Source organism: Pseudorca crassidens, chromosome 4 (assembly GCF_039906515.1).
Source record: "Pseudorca crassidens isolate mPseCra1 chromosome 4, mPseCra1.hap1, whole genome shotgun sequence".
In the NCBI taxonomy this organism is placed as follows: Eukaryota; Metazoa; Chordata; class Mammalia; order Artiodactyla; family Delphinidae; genus Pseudorca; species Pseudorca crassidens.
The window spans coordinates 130,136,320-130,157,328 of NC_090299.1; the positions used below are offsets into that span (position 1 = coordinate 130,136,320).

General features: G+C 41.4%; 1 protein-coding gene across 6 annotated transcripts in view; it reads right to left on the bottom strand.

Annotated features, from left to right (window-relative positions):
• The window catches only part of SMAD1 (SMAD family member 1), a 77,221-nt gene that overhangs the window by 33,581 nt on the left and 22,631 nt on the right, over positions 1-21,009 (bottom strand). For all 6 annotated transcript variants that reach the window (XM_067736763.1, XM_067736758.1, XM_067736762.1 and 3 more), the window contains exon 2: positions 12,788-13,365. In XM_067736763.1, the coding sequence (XP_067592864.1) occupies positions 12,788-13,187 (400 nt within the window). In that variant the 5' untranslated portion in view covers positions 13,188-13,365. The remainder of the gene's footprint in view (positions 1-12,787; positions 13,366-21,009) is intronic.

A 21,009-nucleotide genomic window follows, 5' to 3' on the forward strand; every position in this document is an offset into this window, starting at 1 on the left:
CAAGACACTTGTTTAAAGGCAGATTCCTGTACCTCATCCCAGACACAATAAATCAGGCCTCCTGGAGTCTGGCTGAATGCAGCCTAGGTGGGGAAGATGAGGGGTTACCATATTTGTGGGCAACACAGCCCCAGGCCTCTTGACCTGTCTACGTCTCTAACTAGCTGTGGAGCTTGAACTTCAATTTTCTCACCTTTAGTCAGATTTCTAGAAATCATCCCTTTCAACTCTAAAACTCCATACAGCTTCGGTCCCAGTTCTCAGGTATGCAGATTAAATTAGAATGATACAAGAAAAGACCAGCATGGCCTTATTATACCAAGTTGACAAGAAAATTCACAGTGTCCAGTTTTTCTGGTCAGGTGTCTTGGTGCCAAGGAAAAAGCACTGTCTTTGGACCAAGAAGCCCAGGGTCCTAGTGGCATGAATCAGACAGCACAGGCCTTTGTCCCCCTGCAGGGCTAGTGGCCAAGCTCTGGCAGGTGGCATGTGGCAGCCTCTCAAATGCTGGCTCCTCCCTCCAGGTCCCCTTCCCATCCTTACCCCAGGTTCCTTTCCTTTGCCAAATACTTATTTGCTTAACTACCACAGAAGGAAGATGCTATATTATTGGAGACTTCATAGTTTGTTAGAGGTAGAAAAACTTCAGGGTGTCAGCTAAAAATACCAGGAGAGGAAAAAGTCCTTCATAAGGTACACCGGAAGTTTAGGAACAGTTAGAGGCGGGCTTTAGTTTTGGACTTCTGGATAGAAGTCTTGTCCAGTTATTTACTAGACGATTAACAGGGAACTTACTCTTTACACTGAACTTCTTACTAGTAAAATGGGAAGAGTAGTACTTCTCCCAGATTTCCTTTTCATTTAGCATTTACATTGTGCTTACATATGCCAAGGGCTGTACCAAATGTTCACTCATCTAATCCTCATAACAACTCCGACCTAGGGTGGATACTGAGGTAGAGAGAGATTAAGTGACTTGCCGATAAGTATACAACCAGGAACCAGTGGGGGGAGGCAAGTGTCTCTCAATGTGACGCAGTTAGCTTTAGCAAGTTCCTGGGCTCTGGTCAGCCCTCGGCCTAGCGCGTCTAATCATCTATCAGACGCTATTGATATGGAAATGACCATCCCCAGGTGTCACACCAGGCAGCTTGGTTTCATTTCTAATTGCAGCTGAATGTAATTAGTTCTCTTTCAGAGTTCAAATATATTCTAGGAAACAGACACTTATTATCTAATGATGAAGATTGACCGATGGGAAATAAACACAAATAAGGCTTCCAGAAGCATCTAAAGCACAGGTGTGCTTTAGAATTAACCATTAGCAACCCCAAATTCAAGCAACTGCTGCACATATGTATTTCAGATCAAATGCTCTACCACTGAAAATTGTGGATACCTTTTCCCTCTGTCAGAGAGAGAAAACTGATCAGGGTGGGTGGGGGGAACGACTTCTTTTGGGAAGCAGTAGCGTGGTGGGTAGCGGCATGGACTTTGCATTTAGACTTCAATTTGAATCCACCCTCTCCCCTTACAAGCCATGTGACAACTTACTTAAACTGCAGCTAAGTGGCCCTGTCGGTGGGTACCTCTCTCTACCTTTCACAGCTCAGTCAGGATGAAATGAGAATACACGTGAATCCATAAGCACAGTGCCTGGCACACAGGAAGCATAAAAAGTAGCTCTTTTAATTTCTATTATTACTATTATTAATACTGTAAAAATTGACCCTTGAATAACACGGGTTTGAACTGCACAGACCCATACACACGGATTTTTTCCCACTAAATATGTACTACAGTACTACCCGACCCACAGGTGACTGAATCCAAGGATGCAGAACCACGGATATGGAGGGCCGACTATACCTTTACACGTGGATTTTCCACTGCATGGAGGGTTTGTGCCGCTAACCTCCGAGTTGTTCATGGGTCAACTGTATTATAGTTTCCTGAAGATCTGTTTAGTGAAAACTTAACATTACAAATTTTGTTTTTATTCTAAAGATGTGCACAAAAGTTATGCTCTTTGTTTCACTGTTTCAGCCACATTATGTTTCCAGAATGCATAAAGCCTTTTCATGTGCATTGTTTAACTTAAGCCTCAGCATGACCTTGGAGGCTAAATACCATCGCTCCCCATTTCACAGGTTAGCAAACACAAGCTCAAAGAGGACAAGCAACTGGCCCAAGGTCAAATATACCAAGTGCCAAAATTTTAGTCCAGGCCTTCTCACCTGAGCTTCCGCCCCACCATATTTTAACCTTACAGCTACAGAGAAGTATCTCCTTTAATAGTCCCCATTTGTCCTGATTTTCCTGAAGAACTCCACTCCACATCTACCAGTCAGCAATCAGCATTCTACTGTAAGAGCAGAATGAATACTACCAGCATGGATCCCCGTTTTTATCCCCGCGTGGCTGATAATTCATTTCTGCCCTTAAATATCTTGTTGATCAAATTGTCTGATTTAGCTAGAAGCAGCCCCTTCAAGCTGACCTCTGTGTCCCTGTGACATGCTCCCACCAGTTTTCTCTTTTAAAAATAACTCATTGTAAAATCAGCTGTTCTTTTTTCTGTTTAAAAGCTGTTAAGTTTGATGTTTCAAAAGCGTTTACCCACAACTGTTTCCCAACTTGACCATCGTACTTAAATACCTGTCCCGGTACACCATCATACCCTGGAAACACTTTTTAGATGCTCAAAGAAAGGGTACTGTCACAAAAAATACTGCTGAATCTGCTACAGAGCTGGTCAGATGTAATTGTCAGGAATTTATAGGGAAACATACAAAGGAATTCCACTCTGTTGTCATATATATGTTTACTTTCAGTTTACAAAAAGCTGCCGAAATACCACTCAAAAAATCATAGGCTGGGGGCTTCCCTGGTGGTGCAGTGGTTAAGAATCCTCCTGCCAGTGCAGGGGCCACGGGTTCGAGCCCTGGTCCAGGAAGATCCCACATGCCGTGGAGCAACTAAGCCCGTGCGCCACAACTACTGAGCCTGCGCTCTAGAGCCCGCGAGCCAGAACTACTGAGCCCCTGCACCGCAACTACTAAAACCCGTGCACTCTAGAGCCCGTGCTCCGCAACGAGAAGCCACCGCATTGAGAAGCCCCGCGCACCACAACGAAGAGGAGCCCCCGCTCGCTGCAACTAGAGAAAGCCCGAGCACAGCAACGAAGACCCAACGCAGCTAAAAATAAATAAATTTATATATTAAAAAAAAAGCATAGGCTCTCCTTTTGCCTTCTTCTGACTTAAGATCCCATACAGGAGCAAGTGGGAGGTGGTCAGGTGACGTATGACTACGTAAGCCAGACACTCTCGCTTAGACAGGAAATGGCTTGTTTCATGTGAGAGCGGGGAACTAAGAACAGCAGCATCTCGGAGAGCTGTTTTAGAACTGACGTAGTGATGCAGTAGAACGTAAACCTCATCTTCCATTGTAAGGTCTGCTAAAATGCCAGAGTATAAAAATGCCCATTTAAAGAACCAGGAGGTGGGCTTCCCTGGTAGCGCAGTGGTTGAGAGTCCGCCTGCCGATGCAGGGGACACTGGCTCCTGCCCCGGTCCAGGAAGATCCCACATGCCGTGGACCGGCTGGGCCCGTGAGCCATGCATGGCCTCTGAGCCTGCGCGTCCGGAGCCTGTGCTCCGCAACGGGAGAGGCCACAACAGTGAGAGGCCCGCGTGCCGCAAAAAAAAAAAGAACCGGGGGAAAAAGTGCCAAACAGTCCTTTGTGGACCTAAATCTCTTTATTTAAACATAGTCTCTGTTTACAGATTCTCATTCTTTTCTCGGGAAGATTACCGTTACTTCTAGTTACACAACCCATGTGGCTCGCAGCACAGCCGTCCCCAGCCCTTCTGGCACCAGGGACCAGTTTTGTGGAAGACAGTTCTTCCATGGACGGGGGTTCGGGGGATGGTTCAGGCGGTAATGCGAGCGGTGGGGAGTGACGGGTCAGATGAAGCCTTGCTCGCCCGCCGCTCACCTCCTGCCGCGTGGCCCAGTTCCTAACAGGCCTCGGACCACGGTTCACGGCCCAGGGGGTTGGGAACCCCTGCATTGCAGTTTTAGGAAGAGCAGACGGGGTGGAGTGTTACGGGCTGGCTTCGGTGCTAAAGGTCATGGGAATGGAGAAGTCCAGTTGAGGCACTGGTAATTAGGTAAGTGAAATGGGTAAGTGGCAAGTTCAGCGTTACCTCCCCATCTCCCACCCACGGGGAAGAGCTGCTGTTGACACGGTGGAAGCCCAGACCAGACTAAACGCAGGGGAAGCAAGTCTGCATGCAGCCTTTCCAAGCAGTCCTGAGACCAGTATCTGAGAGCAACGAATCCCCAGCCAAGCCAGCAAATTAACAAAATTTGGGGGTTTTTTAGTCCTCCCCTTCTCCAGGCCCTCTGCAATTTTTAACACAGTGCTCAGGGTAGCCTCCAGCTGCCCAAAGTCCCCCAGCTCTGCTCTTTAAATTAAATAAATATCCACTCTGTTTCCCCAGCTCCTCCCCAAACAAATCTCCTTCTTCCAAATAACAGGGCAGAGGTCTGACGATTTGGCTAATTCATGATTATCAGGCATGATGCTGGGTCTTTCAAGAGAATATTTGCATCTCAAAGTGGAAAAAGACAAGGGGATGGGACCTACATTTTGGGAAAGAAATGCCCAGGCTTTTCCTTGAGCCTTTGAACAGCTAGTACCAAGGAGGCTGAAAGTAAAACCGAGAAAATCAGTCTGAGATCATTACAAAAGCCAACTTCCCCTCCATTTCTCTCACTTTCCGTGTCTGTCAAGAGCCTAGGGCACTACCAGCCTGGGGCAAGTCAACTGTGGCTCCCCACCACAATCACACAGAACATTCCCCGACCGACAAGATATCACTGAGGATTTTCCACACGTGGGGATACAAAGCCAAAAAGCAGTACTCACAGGTCTCCGTATTATTTCACCCAAAGCTAGTCTTGGAAGTCATGAGCCAGGCTTTCCCTTTTGATTTGAAACATTATTTCCACACAATTGCAATCAGTGAACTACTTTATTACGACAAATGTTTTTCTGTGGTTTTCAAAATTGCTTATCAGCCATGGTTTTGTGTGTGTGTGTGCTTTGTTTCCAACAGCTGCCAGCCGGCTAGTGTTCCTTCAGCCCTATAAACTAGCAGGGGTAGAGAGAAGGGTGCTGAGCTTTACGTGAATCCAGAAGGTCTGAAAATATCTGCTCTGGCCCACCTAATGTTGCAGAGATAGGAAAGGAATGAAGTGGAGGATCATGGTCAGGAAAGCAAAAGTATGAGCAAGATACTTTGTATAATCTATGGAGTATGGTCTTAAAATTTCAGATTGGAGTAGACCTGGCAATGGAGAAATGCTACCCAGAAACAAATCACAGAATTATGGTCTCCATGTCTGCTTCAACTTATGAAATGTATGTACTTTTACAATTTATGTAAAAGTAACATATAGTAACTGCTAAAACATACCATGTGCTCATCAATTAATAAATAACACAAAACCAGTTGCCCAAATCATGTACTAGGCACAGTTGCTCGGGGAAAAAAAAGATCGGAATAATAAACTTCACATTTTGCCTTGGATTTGAGAAAATGGAATCCACTAAGAGATCTGGGTATAAAATCCCACACATGATTACATTACTTCATCTGTTTCTAATAATATTTGAGATGACACTGATGAAATTATCAAACACAAGCCAAATGCCCAAGATAATATTTGGGAAATAAGTTCAATATCTAAACTCCACGTCCACTTGGCTGTCCCTTGAACTCGGACAGAAGCAAAAGTAGTAACCAAATGCTCTTGCACAACAAAACTTCCACATGGACAGGAGAACGGGGCCCTGAGTGGACTATGGAAAAGCAACTGCGAAGTCAGGGGACATTGCCCTCGCCCCAAGGATCCCTCCCGCAGGAAGTCTCTGCAAACTGCCTCGGTGGCTCTACCCACCACCCACCCTCAGGCACAGATGCTCTGAACTACCTTTTACAGCTTTCAAAGCCTTCTTCCTTCTTTTCAATGTCATACACATCTCTCCCCCACACCAAAAGCAGGAGAGAACCATCCAGACTAGGATCACAAACTTAAAGTAACTATGCACAGCAGTACATCTGTATCATCGTGAGTCATGGGACGCATATGTGCTAATTTTCCTCTTAGTCTTGACTTTCCTTTTGAATTTGCTTTCCCTGGCCTACCTTATTAGTTATACTTTCTACTTTACTGTAAGTCTTCTTATAAACCAACTTAAATCCTTTGTACGATGAAATATACTACATACTTATATAACTGAACCACCACACAGGCTGGAACACAATGTCCAGATGCGTTGGAGTCCAGCGAGCTTTTCTGTGGCCACTCTCAGGCTTGTAAGAGTTGGCTGCATCTCCCGTCCACACTTCTATCATTCAATTTAGCACACTGTGCTGTACTCACATGCCCATCTTTCTCTGGCAGACCCAGTTCCTGAGGAGTTGTACATGGGCCCCAGATGTCTGAGTGAAGAGGAATTTAGATGTAGATGATGAACACAGGGTGTGACGGTTAATTTTATGTGTCAACCTGAGTGGGCTGAGGGATGCTCAGAGAGCTGGTAAAACAGTATTTCTGGTTGTGTCTGTGAGGGTATCTCCAGAGGAGATAAGCATTTGAATTGGTAGACTGAGTAAGGAAGATCACCCTCACCACTGTAAGTGGACGTCACCCAATTGCTGAGCACCTGAACAGAACAAAAAGGCTGGGTCACCTATCTTCTCCTGCCCTCGGATACGGTGCTCCTGCTTCCCAGGCCTTTGGACTAAGACTGGGACTTCCACCATCAGACTTGCTGGTTCTACAGCTTGCAGACAGCAGATCACAGGACCTCTCGGCCTCCATACTCACATGAGCCAGCTCCCATAATAAACCTATAATGTATAATAGACTTTTTTAAAAACTCTTTTTTTTTTTGGCTGGGCTGTGAGGCTTATGGGATCTGAGTTCCCCGACTAGCGATTGAACCCGGCCCCTCAGCAGGGAAAGCGCCGAGTCCTAACCACTGGACCGCCAGGGAAATCCCAATAGTAGACTTATTAATAGGATAATTAATAAATTAATTTAAATTTTGTAGGATCCTATTAAATATATAGGATCTAGGTATAAAATATATATATGTATATATATAATATATAAGATCTCTATATATAATATATATGTGTGTGTATGTATATAGATAGATAGATCGATTGATCGATCCTATTGGTTCTGTTGCTCTGGAGAACTCTGACTATAATATACAGGTCATAATGCTTTATTTTAATTTTTATAGTTGATATTGTTGCTAATTAATCCTAAATCTTCAAAACACTTGTCACCATCGTATCCTGGTATCTGGTTTACAGCGTCAGTCACCAGACTCCTAGATACAGCCACTCAGATAAACTTGAAGGAAAAGTCAATACGTCCCCCCACCCATCATCATCCTCCGAATGGATGTACTAATACAAAGACTTAAAAAAAAAAAAAGGCACTTTAATTAGATAGAGGTTTTTGTCATCCTTGGCTCATGTAAAAACACATTCACAACATGAAGAAACACATTAAAATTTTTTGATTTAAATTTTTAAATATTAATTTTATTAAATCTTGATCCTTGAGTATATGTCCGTCTAATATTCTGTGTGACAATATAAAAGTACTCACAGAGCACCTCTGCTACATGCCAAAACACAACGGTTGTTGAGGAAAAGCACTCAATGTGACTGAGTCGCAGGCTGCACTAGCTGCTTTTTCAGGGAATCACCATTTTTAAAATTCAAATAATGGCAGATTCACATGCAGCTGTAAGAAGTAACAAGAGAAATCCTGCCTACCCTCTTACCCAGTTTCCTCAAATGGTAACATCCTGCAAAACTATAGACCGTCATCACAATCACGACACTGACACAGGCAAGATACAGAACACTTCCATCAACCCAAGGGTCCCTCCCCAATGTTGCCCTTTTATAGCCACACCTACTCCCCTCCTGCCCCCAGCAACCACCAACTCATTCTCCATTTCTATGATTTTAAGGCCTTCTTCTTAAGGTAAAATTTACCAAGCCAGGAATTACCTGGTGACTGAGGCAGCCAAAGGGGCAAAACTTGCATTCGGTCAACAGGTGAAGAGGATTTTAGGTGTATTTTAAACAGCTGGAGCCATGCTGCTGAAAATGGAAGAAGCACCAGGAAGTGAACAGCAGGGTATTACTTTAAAGATCAAACTGAAATCTCAGAATTTCAAGCTCAGGATCAATATGGCCTTGCAAGTGGATGAAGTTCAAAGTACAGATGATAATTCTCAGGAACCACGTGAAAAACATTAAAAGAAAAAAAAGGCCAAATGACAGGAAGTCTCCATGAAGACATTTTAATGGCGGCAGATAGCAACTGAATAGCCTTCTCATACCACATTGAGATGACTGACTTTACCCTGTCAGCATTTGCTTTGGTAAAGAAAAAGAAAACCGCCATTTAACCCAACCACTAATAAGTAGCCTGGACTCTAAAGGCTACCCAAAGTCCAAGTAAACAGTCACCTGTTACATCATCAGCAGGGGCACGGTCTTCAGAAACTGCACACACTTCCTCTTTCCTGTAACTATCCACACACTTGCAGAAAAAGAAATTCTTACCACTTTCTACTTTCCCAAAGATGCATTTTTCAGTAATGGCCAAGGTGCTTTACTACCTTTCACCAAAAGGAAGGTTCGTCCCTCTCACACTCTCTCCCATCATTGCCTATGATGAGCACAAGTTGTTGCAAAGTGTTTCTGTAACTTTCGGTTTTTTCCCCACCACAATGTTTAGACTCTTTTATTTATAACAAAATTAATGGCACAGGTAAAGAAAAACTACGTTTACTTAAATCCATTAAAATTATTTTTGGTCAAAGAAACACAGACAGTAAAAGATACCCCAAAGAACAATTATAAAACTTCCACTGGGCCAAACAACAAAGCATTCCTTCCTCCCCTCACTCCTCCACTCCCTTTAAGACACCTTTATCACACTGTATCAGAATGCTAATCTTAATGAATATCAACAGGAAGGGAAATTCTGGAAAGAGCAAGTCAGTTTTATACCCCTAACAAGATGCTAAGTTAAAAATGATGAAGGATTTCAAACTGTAACTCATTAGCATCTCTTTTCAATAAGAGACTTCATCTGGTCAGCTGGACTTGACCTGCCTGGATACCTTAAACCAGTGGTTCTCACACTTTAGCCTGAATCAGAATCACCTGGAGAGTTTGTCCAAACAGATTGCTGGCTCCATCCCCAGAGTTTGATTCAGTAGGTCTGTGGAAGGATCTAACAATATTCGTTTCTACCAAGTTCCCAGGTGATGCTGATGCTGCTAGTCTGAGGACCACACACTTTGAAAACCACTGCTCTAAATCTAGAGACTCCCTCCCAATTTCTGTGGAAGTTTTCTCTAGAGATCCCAAAAGGGGCCTTAGCAGAAAATAACAAGTTTGGGAGACCTATCTTATGCTTAAACTGTTAAACTGCTCTTTGAAATACTTTATCTGAGGTAAAATAGTTACAGAGTTCAGAGTAATTCAGTGTTGAGCTTCAGTGTCCGCAGCTTAGACTTCCAGACCCCTTTTTTCCTATTTCACAGAAACAACAACCAGGTGTGCTCCATGCTACATTACAGAGGGAAAATGCCTACTTAACTCTGGGATTGTGAGGGGCTGAGGCCCCACTGCACTTTGATTTAGAGGGGCTTCTCCCCATGAGGTGCAGGGGCTGCTTCACAGTGGTCTCTGGAAGAAGTCCAGTTTCTCATTCCCACCATATTTTCACTTCACAATATAAAAAATATAAGGAAAATCCTGATATGTTCAAATTCAACAGATATTGGCCTCACGGTTTTTGAGAACTGGTCTGTGCACGGCTCACCAGATTCCTGGCTAAAGGGGAGGATGGAATGATACTTGTGGAGTCTCAGAATGCCCTGTTTTAGCTGGTTTCCCACCTCCTCCCTATCAAGTAAATTATTAAGAGCAACAAAATCACCTCAGTGTTAACTTTTAAAAAGTCCTTTCCATCTATGTCAGATAGTAACGGCAATGAAATGGACACGAAAGGGAAGATGATGGTTGGAGGACATAAACAAATTGAAAGCTCATCTCTAAACAAACAAACAAAAAGACCATACAGAGAAACTAAAAGAAGTATTTTCATTTAACAGCAAAAATGTATTTAACCATGCTCACTTCTAAATGTAGAGATGTTAATAATAAACATGGTCCTTGCCATCATGGAGCCTGATTTACTATCCTGCAAGGAAGACTAACAGTGGCAAATATAAGTGTGAAGAACATCAGGAAGAAATTCAAATTGCTACTATGGGAAACACAGACAGGCATGCGGGGGGAGGGGGCGGGGGGTGAGGGGGGTAAGGGGGGCGGGGGGAGGAGGTATCAACAAAGGCTTCTCAGCAAAGTCGGCCTCCATTAAGCTTAGGCCTGAAGGATAAAGAAGAGTGAACTAGGCAAAGAGGGAGGAGAAACGAGGTACAGAGGAAGAGTGCACTGAGTGTCCCCATATGGCTCAAGCACAAGAAGCATGGAAGGTGGGAAAAGAAGCTGGCGAGGTGGGTGAAGACCAGAACACAGAGCTGTGTGTAAGAGCAATGGGAAGCAGGAAGATTACACGGCCACAGCGCGCATCTTCAAAGAACACTCTCTGTAGTGCGCTGGTCCCCAGCTGCCGCAGCGTAAGATGAAATGGAACAGAGTGGAGGAAGGGGTGGCGGGAGAAAATGTATCCACAGTGTTTTCTCAATACTGAACCTTGGCTGTCTGACACACAGGTCACTTAATTTATAGGGACCTCAGTTTTACCATTTGTGAAGTGGGATTAGAATCTTCCCCACGTACCTCTTAAAGTTACTATGGGGATCTAAAAACCAAGTACCTAAGCAATCCTGTTTGTACATATTACACACTAAAATTTACATCACAGTGGGTGTGACAAGCAGTAAAGAATGCCTAGATTACAACAAGGAGAATTCTGCAAGATGGCTGGAAAAAAGCAAGTATAGTCCTAGCCATGAACAACTGTAACAAGATGTAACTTTTAAAAGGATACAATAAAATCCAAACAGTTACCTAGAAATAAATCTAAGAAAAGATGTGCAAGAACTTTATGGAAGAAACTTAAAATACCTAAATAGGGCTTCCCTGGTGGCGCAGTGGTTGAGAGTCCGCCTACCGATGCAGGGGACACGGGTTCGTGCCCCGGTCTGGGAAGATCCCACATGCCGTGGAGTGGCTGGGCCCATGAACCATGGCCGCTGAGCCTGCGTGTCTGGAGCCTGTGCTCCGCAGTGGGAGAGGCCACAACAGTGAGAGGCCCGCGTACCGCAGGAAAAAAAAAAAAAACCTAAATAAATTTAGAAAAATACTGCACTCAAGAAGAGAACTATATCAATCCTTCCCCAAATGAAATCAATGAAATTCCAATAAAATCTCCAGAGGATTTTTCACAGGCCTTGACAAGGTAATCCTAAAGTGTGTAATATAGAAATCACACATCAATGATGTTGAATGAATACAGCAAATTGTAGAAGGATACTCCAATATCATTATATAATACATTTAAATATACAAAATTGACAGTACATACTGTCAAGGATTCAGACACATACAGAATTGCTGTATAAAAGCACGCATGGGAATGATGAACTTCAAACTTAACCATCAAATTCAGGACAGTAGTTACTGAAGGCAACTGGGTGGTGGATACAAAGATGTTTATTATTATTATTCCCTAGTCCTTAAACTCTTCTTCAATATTCCGTAAGAAACCAGAATGCCTTTTATTTGAGAGCCATGTTATTACAGTATCTAGCTTAGTAGTTCCCAAACACCAATCCAACAGCTCCCATCAGCCCCACCTGGAGTACCTGTTAAAAACACGGATTACCAGGCTAGGCCAGAATCAGAATTTCCGGGGGGGGGGGAGCCACGTGAAGCTAACGCACAGCCTCATTTGGGAACCCTTGGTAACCAACAGCTATTAATAACTAATCCATCAACAAAATTGGTTCCAATCTGACAATGAGATATCTAGGGTCTTGAGATTGCCTGATCACTTTCCAATTGATGCAACTGTCTAGAATGTGGACTCTAATTTGAGGGCAAAACCAAGTAAATTTTGAAGTGTATCCTTTACTGTGCTTCTCCTCCTGCCCACCGGCCAAGGTCATATATGTAAAAACTAAGAAATATCTTATAAAGTAATAGTATCAAATGATTCCACAGCAGAACATAATTCCTTCATATCCTCTACAGGGAATATGCCATAGTGAAATTCCACTGGAGATGATAAAAATTGCTATTTTTAAGGATAAAGTTGCCAAGTCACTAGCAACTGCCCTCAAGTAGGTAGACAGTAATGCCATGCTTCTTTCCTTTCCTGTCCCTCACAATAAAATCATAGCTAAATTTGTCTAGAGAAATGCACAGAGCCAAAGGGAAACATAAGGAATAAATTTAGAAAGAAAACAATTTATTACAAGTTAGAGGTATTAGTACCAGGATAACAGTTTTCACAGCCCCGCTCCTAAGAAATAAGATTAACTAGAGACTATGCTGTTAGAACGTATGACATATTCAAGGGCGGACAAATGTAACTTTTCCCCTAATATTTGAAAATTACAACTAAAAACATGGAAAGGAATGATTTTGAGAAACAATACAAATCTGCTAAACGCATCAACATAAAAGGGCTCACTTACCAGGGCTTTCTACTCGCTTATAGTGGTAGGGATTGATGCACACCTCCTTCTGCTTGGAACCAAAAGGAAACTCACAGCATTCCAGTGGTTTTAGTTCATGGTGGCTCTGAAGGTCAGGCCAGCGCCACACACGGCAGTAAATGACGTGAGGCAGCCCCTTCCGGTGGGAAACTTGCAGCCTACCGTCCAGGGAGCGGGGAATGGTGACACAGTTACTAGGCTGCCCTGGACAGCTCAAGGCCTTTTCCAGTTCCTCCATGGCACCTTTCTTTTTCTTCAGTTTTTTCACCAAAGCGTCAACAGCTTTCTCTGCCCATTTTTCTTCTTCATCACCCTGTTTCCAACCAAGCAGTCTCTTCACAGCTGGACTTGTGAAGGAAAACAAACTTGTCACGTTCATGATGGCACCACGTACACTCCTTGTGGATGGAGAAAGAAAGACGTCCCCAAATGTGAAAGGAGAGCAGAAGAGGTTTCACTTTATTTACATAGGATTCTCCTTAGCTTCTTCGTGCTGAGGTCCTGAAAAGTAGAAATCACCATTCCTAGTGTTTTCAAAAGTAACCCAAAGTCAGCACCTAGAAAAGAAAAAAGGGAAAAAGATGTTTAAAATCATCTCTAGCACAAAATCACAATTTATTAAACAATTACCACGGGCCAGATACTATTTTAAGCACTTTTATGTATTACAGTATGCTATGGGCTGAATTATGTCCCCCCCTAAAACTCACGTTGAAGCCCTCACACCCAGTGTGACTGTATTTGGAGATGGGGCCTCTAAGGAAGTAATTAACATTAAATGAGGTCATGAGGATGGGGCCCTGATCTAATTGGATTGGTGGCCTTATAAGAAGAAGGGAGAGATTTCTCTCTCCCTCCCTACAGTGGCCTTATAAGAAGAAGGGAGAGATTTCTCTCTCCCTCCCTACATGTGCACCCACTGAGGAAAGGCCTTCTTCATAGAGGCAGCTGTCTGCAAGCCTGGAAGACAGCCCTCACCAGAAACCAAACTGGCTGGAGCCTTCATCTTGGACTTCCTAGCCTCCAGGACTGTGAGAAATACATTTCTACTGTTTAAGCCACTCGGTCAGTGGTATTTTGTTATGGCAGCCCAAGCAGACTAACACAGTATTTAATCCTTTAAATAATTCTTTCAACTAGGTAGTACCATCATTGCCATTTTACAGATGAATAAACTGAGATACAGCTTTAAAAAGGAGTATGTTACTGTTTACATGAGTTCTGAGATAGAAGCAACAGACCCCTTAGTGCAAAAAAAGTTCAAGTTCTCAACAGATATTGTGATGTTTTATATTTAGATTCATTTATAGGCTCTAAGATATATATTTCAAAATACACCTCAATCAACAAAAACTGAAAGCAAAAGGAAATAATAAAAATGCAATAGTCTTAACATCTATTTTGGGCTGTTCCTCAAGTATGTCTTACGCTATAAAAAAGGTAGTTATATTTACACTATGTAAATGTAGCAACATTTTAGGGTATTTATTCAGTAAACCAGTAAACAAGCCTATGCCTATGGGCTATCAGGCAAGTCAGGTAGGAAATTTACCCCCTACTTTTTCAAATTTGCTTTTTATTTACATGAAAGGAATGAAGCACGTGAACACATACTGTACCAAATACTTTTGTCAAGTTGTCTCATTTAAACTTTCTAGTTACTCTTCACCAGATAAAAACACAAACGGTGAAAAAGATTAAAGATGATAACTTTGTACCAAGTCCGGCTAAGATTCAGTAGCAGGTATCAAACCAACCTCCTCCCCAAAGTAACTATAAAAGCTGAATAAAATACAAATGAACAAATCAGGGGGAAAACCCCCCAACTTTTTAAATGTATCAAAGAGCAACCAAAGTACGCAGGACATGAGGGGCCAAGATGCTGGAGAGCTGTGAAAAGCAATGAAATAATAAGCTGAACACTCTTCATTGCTTTTCTTCTCAAGGCGTTTAGTTGCCAATGCCTGTGCTGTGAGTAGCCAAGCAGAAAGAGGCTAAAGAACCAAACAGAGATTTCAGTAGTCTCACAGTGCTGAGGAGACGAAAAAAAAAGAAAAAAGAAAAATGGAGTTGAGGGCCTGGTAAACATACCAGACTTTCAGTTGAGACCCCTGAAGAGGTATGCCCTAGTGTGCAAGGGTAAAACTGAAATGGACCAGTGTTTACAAACACTGAAACACAGCCTAGAATCATCTTAATACTAGACTGGAACAAGATGATGGGAAAAGAGGAGAGAAAAACTGTGAGAGAGGAAATATTTGTAGATACTGGCCAAAGATTTTCCAAAAGTGACAACAGATGTCTAGCCACAGATTCATGAAGGCCTACAAATCCAAAGAAGGAGAGACGGAAAGGTATCCACAAGTTTTAATGTGTCATATCACAGTATAATTGCTGAAACCCTACCACAAAAGTCTTTAAAAAGACACAATACTTTCAAAATGAGTACAATAAGGCTGACAGCTGACATTTCAACAGAAACAATGGAAACCAGATGACAGTGAAATGACATCTTTAGCCTACAAATAAAAAGCTGGAAACTCAGAATTCTATACTTAGAGGAGAAAAATCATTCAAAATGACTGTGAAATAAATATGCTCTCCAACAAACAAAATCTGAGAGAACTGGCTTCCAGCAGGAATTTTCAGGCACAAGGGAAAAGCAAGGAACTGCAGGAAAGAACGAAGAGCTCCAAAAGGGTACTGACTTTACAGAACAATTATAGGAATGTCTTGTGGTGTTTAGAATACAGAATTAAAACGCATAACAAATAAAGCAGAAGGGGTAAATGAAGTCAGATTTCTAAGGTCCTTGCCTACCCAGGTTGTGGTAAAGCATTAAAGTATTGTTGATATGTTATGAATTCATGTCATAATAAACAAACAACTGAAAGAATTTAAAAACCACAAAAAGGTAATAGAGGAGTTAAAAATATGGAATTATTTTTTAAAATATGTTTAATCCAAAAAAACTTAAGAAAAAGGAAAAAAGTGCACATAATAGATGGGAAAAATAGAAAACAGTAAGATTCACAGCTAATCCTCAAAGTCTCAAGAATTACTTAAATATCAAGAGACTAAATTCGCCAAGCAAAAGACTGGGGTAGGGGTGGAGACACCACTTAACTATACTGTACTTACAAGAGACACATATCGTCGAATATAAAGACAGAGAATGGCCAAAAGAAAAAAAATATGGAAAGAAATATACTATTCATATTCTAACCAAAAAAGCTCACACAGCTATCGTATCAGGCAAAAGAAGCCGTAAAGTAAGAAGCATCACCAAGGATAAAAGAGGGACATTTCATAACGTTAAGAGTTGATCCACCACAAATACATCACAATCCCAATTTTTTATCCAAGTAATCAGTTTTAAAACACATAAAGCAGAAACTGACAGAATTAAAATGATTAACAATCTTAGTGGGAGATTAACACAGTAAATGACTAAACAGGTAAACAGAAATCAACAGATATAGAAGATTAACAACATGTTTAAACACCTGACTCAATCGTGTATGCACCCAACAACTATAACATACGTACTACTTTCAAAAACACATGGAATGCTTATCCAAACTGACCATATGAGCCATTAAGCAAATCTCAACACATATCAAAGGAATAAAACCATACAGAATATGTCCTTTGATCACAGTATAACTAAGAATAAATGCCAAAAGTATTGTTATTGAAAATAATTACACTTTTAAATAATGCATGGGTCAAAAAAGAAACTACAGGAGAAATTAGAAAATATTTTAAACTGAATGATTATAAAAATATGACACATCAAAACTTGTAAGATGTAGCTCAATCCATGCTTAGCAGGAAATGGGTTGTCTTAAATGCACATATTAGAAAAGAAAAAAGCTGAAAACTAATTTTCTATGTATCAAAAGAAAAAAAAAGGAACAGCAAATTAAACCTGAAGACAGTAAAAAGAAATGAGAGCAAAAATTAAATATATATATATGCAAGAGAGAAAACCTACAAAATCAAAGTTAGCTCTTTGAAAGTACGAATAAAATCAAGATATTCCTCTAAAAAAACCTATAAATCAATAAAAGAGAAGGCACAAATTACCAATAACAGGAATAAAAGGGGGAAATCATTACTGATCCTCAGAACTCAAAGGGATAATAATTATGAACAGCTTTCATAGCAAACTGTGCATGTCTATAGCTACTTTGTGGTATAGACATACAGCTGTGCATGTCTATAGCTACTTCTTCACTAGAGGAAAATGACTCAGGAATTCTATCTTACTGTCTTCCTAGCTTTGGAACCTAGCCCTGTAGCTGGCACATATCAGAGTCTCAATAAATGTTTGATGAATGATTTAGCTCCCTGAAGGAATCAGAAGGCCAAGTGTGGAGCTTTACTTATTCAACAGGCTGTAGCGGGTCCGTTGTTTCCTTTTGTAAGGTAAAGAGTTTTACCAGTGCTTTGAAGCTGGCGTTATTTTCGTTGAACAGAAAAAGAGAAAATAAAACTATGCTACCATCAAAAGTCACACTTGGTCAGAGTGTACCTCCTGAAATGATCATTTACTTTTACCTAAAGGTTAATTGTGCCAAAGAACAAGAAAGACAACTTCTTTTCCTTGTCCTCTAGCAACAATTTATAAAAGGAATACATTTCTTCTTATTCTGTATGTCCTTTTCTTCAACTCCAAAAACTGCTTTTTTATATTTTGGTCAATGGTTTTCAAATAGAGGGGGCGAGTTTATATCAAAATCACCTGGGGCTGTTTCAAACTCTAGCACTGATGGGTTTGTTATAGAAGGTAAGTATGTGGGGAGTTGGGGAGATTAAGGACCACCATTGCAGACCTTTGCTTTAACTGCTCAAAGTGACATTCATTCAGCAAAGCTGCACTGAGTGCCTGCTAAGTACCTACGGTATCCACAGAGGATGGAAGCAAAGATGTCTCCGTCCTGAAGAGCCAGTGTGTAAACAGTGAACTCTCTTGAAGCAAACTGGTTCCCCTGCATGCCAAGCTAAAGGACTGTACTGCGGAGTCTTGGGTCAAGTGCAGACCTCAGCAGGAAGGAATGGAGGACTGTAGCAAGGTGAACCCTGAGTGCAGGAATAGAAGAGGCGGCCCATGTACCATGCATCTGCCCACCCTGAACCAACAATAACACTGTGTGCAAAAGCTATACGACAGGTATAAACGATAACGAATAAAAGCAGAAAAGGAGAGAACAGTTAATTCCAGGGATTTCAGGAAGTTTTCCCAAAGAAGAACTATCAGACAAGCATTAAAGGATGAGCAGGATTTTGCAAAACAACAGAGCTAATATTCTGAGTGATCGCTACTTGATAGACACTGTTCCAAGCACTTTATATCTACTAACTAGTTTAATCTTTGTGACAAACCCTCTTTAGTGAACACTCTTATTTTCCTCATTTTACAGGTAAGGAAAGTGAAATATACAATAGAAAAGTTAAATAACTTGTCCGAGGTTTCATGCGCACAGTTGTAAGTGGTGGGGCCAGAGTGAACCTATGTTGTCTGGCTCTAGAGCCTCAACTTTTAAACCACTTTTGTAAATTACTCATTCTCACCAACATCAGAGAAATGCTAGGGTTCACGGTTGCTGTAGACGATACAAGGCTGATAAAGGCAGGGCAAGACTGTGAAGGGCCTGTCACACATCCTGTGGACAAATGGAAGGCTTTAAATCAGGGCATCAGTGTGATTAGATTTATGTTTTAGAAAGACAGCTAAGGTGATATCCTCAATACAAAAGGCTTCTCCGCACAGGGAACAAAAAATGAAAAAAAACCCCTATGTTCTCCAAACACCACAGGGCCAGCTGGGGGGTCTGATGCCACTAAAAACTTTCAAGTGACAAGATCACAAACTCTTGCACATAAATGTGCATATGAAACAAAATACAGGCTGATGACTGATTCTTGCCTACTTGAGTTAAGCATTTTTTTATATTCAAGTCAAACAAGTAACCTACCTCCCATCAGGAACTCAAACGTGTCCATGACACTATGGCCTTGGCAAGGCAACTCATTCTTTTTCTGCCCCTTTTGGTACTTCCTGCTTTAGTTTGTGTCAAAAGCTAAGTGGCGTTATCAGTTTAAAGTGCAAAATAAAAACATGAGTCAGCAAACAGAGATTTCCTTCCCTCTTCTCCAAATACAAACATTTCAAAATGACAGAGAAGCAAAAGCATTCATCTGGTAAAGAACCCCTTAGAAGCCTTAAAAAATAGGGAGATCTTTGTTCCGGCAACTTCACTTCTAGAAATTTACTCTAAGGAAACACTCTGCACTGGAAAGGTAAAAAAGTTTTTGCATAATGATTTTCATTAGAGCATTCTTTATTATAAGGGAAAAAAAGTATCTAAAAGTTGGAAAATAAGTAAGATGTAGTATAATCCACTCAACGGGATATTACGTAACCCTTAAAAAATTATGTTCATAAAAATAACTGGGAAAACACCTTAAGCAGAATGTAAAATGGTATATACAGCATGAACAACTATGTAAATATACCAAAATAACGGTATACATAACATGAACAACTATGTAAATATACCAAAGCATGTAACGGTGGCCGGGTCTGGAAGGGTAATAATCTCTCTCTCTCCCCTACTTGTTAAAACTTTTCAAACATTCTTTAATAAAAAACTGTTACTTTGAAAATTTTTAAAAGCCTCTATACACAAATATTTGCAAATTACACACAAAAAAACAAAACCTCAATTCATTAACTCAAGACACATACAAAGTCTACTTATAAATCAGGTTGCATTTACAGTGTGACCCGATTTGGGAAGTAATAAAAATGCAGTTTAGGGCTTCCCTGGTGGCGCAGTGGTTGAGAGTCCGCCTGCCGATGCAGGGGACACGGGTTCGTGCCCCGTTCCGGGAAGATCCCACATGCCGCGGAGCGGCTGGGCCCGTGAGCCATGGCCGCTGAGCCCGTGAGCCATGGCCGCTGAGCCTGCGCATCCGGAGCCTGTGCTCCGCAGCGGAAGAGGCCACAACAGTGAGATGCCCGCGTACCAAAAAAAAAAAAAAAAAAAAAATGCAGTTTAAAACAGGGTTCTAAAGTCAGGCCCTTTCCCTATGGAGTCTCGCCCACGGGAAGGATTTCTATTAGCAATGCCAGAATCAAATGAGAAGAATACTTACAATGCTCCTTTCAACCTGGCTCTTGAATTCTGCAGCTTATGTGGTATTCCTTAATGTTAAAAGGAAAAAAGGAAGAAGCTGTAAAATACCTTTAACTGCTGTGAGACTCGCTCTATACTGAAAGAAAACCTCATTAGCCAATTGCACAACAACGGCATTTTCTTCATCTTCATCTAGCAAAGAAACATGTAATTATCCAACTGTGTGAATATCAACAAAATACACTCTCTGCCATGCCTCAGATCCCAGATTCCCACTGAAAGTTTTAAAAGGAAGTTATTCTAATTTGTATCTGAAGCACAATAAAAAGGCGGGAGGGGGGAGTTGCCAAGTGCTACAAACCAAGTACCTTTAACAGAAGGAGGAGGAGAGGAGACAGACAATGGCCAGTCGCCCTCTACAGCTTCAGACCAGTGCTGTTACAGTTCCTGCACTGGCACGCAATTCAGTGAACTAGACAAAACGACTGAGGGAATAATGAAATGATTCAATAAAATCAGCATGAAATACAGGCTCCAAAAAAGTGACTGGGGGGAAAAACATCAAAGACTCCCTGCTAGTACCTTAAAAAAAAAAGGAGATAAATGGTCTACCGTCAATGAAGCAGGCAACTCTCCCCCACCCCCGACTTCTTGTTCTTTGGTTCATTACTGTCTTAACTCTAATGGTAAAACATCAAGGCATAAAGATCAAAAGAATCAAGGAACTAAACGCAGGGGTATTGATTAACTTCGCTTTGGAACTGTGTAACTGTTGGATGTGTTACTTAAGAAAAACGAAACTTTACAAAAATTATCTTTCTGTAAAAAAATGCCTGATCCATTTTGCGGGGGAAACAAGTATTTCCAAGTGACTAAATAAACTGTAGGCATATTTCCTGACTTATACCACTAGCTCTTCTTAAACAGATGATCTTGTGAAGAAACAGAAAAAGTAAGACTAGCTCCTAAAGAAGAGCTACTGTGCGGCTTTAGAGAAATCACAAGCAAACTACATGATTTCTGTAGTTCGGTAGTTGTATCTAAATTATTTCACCA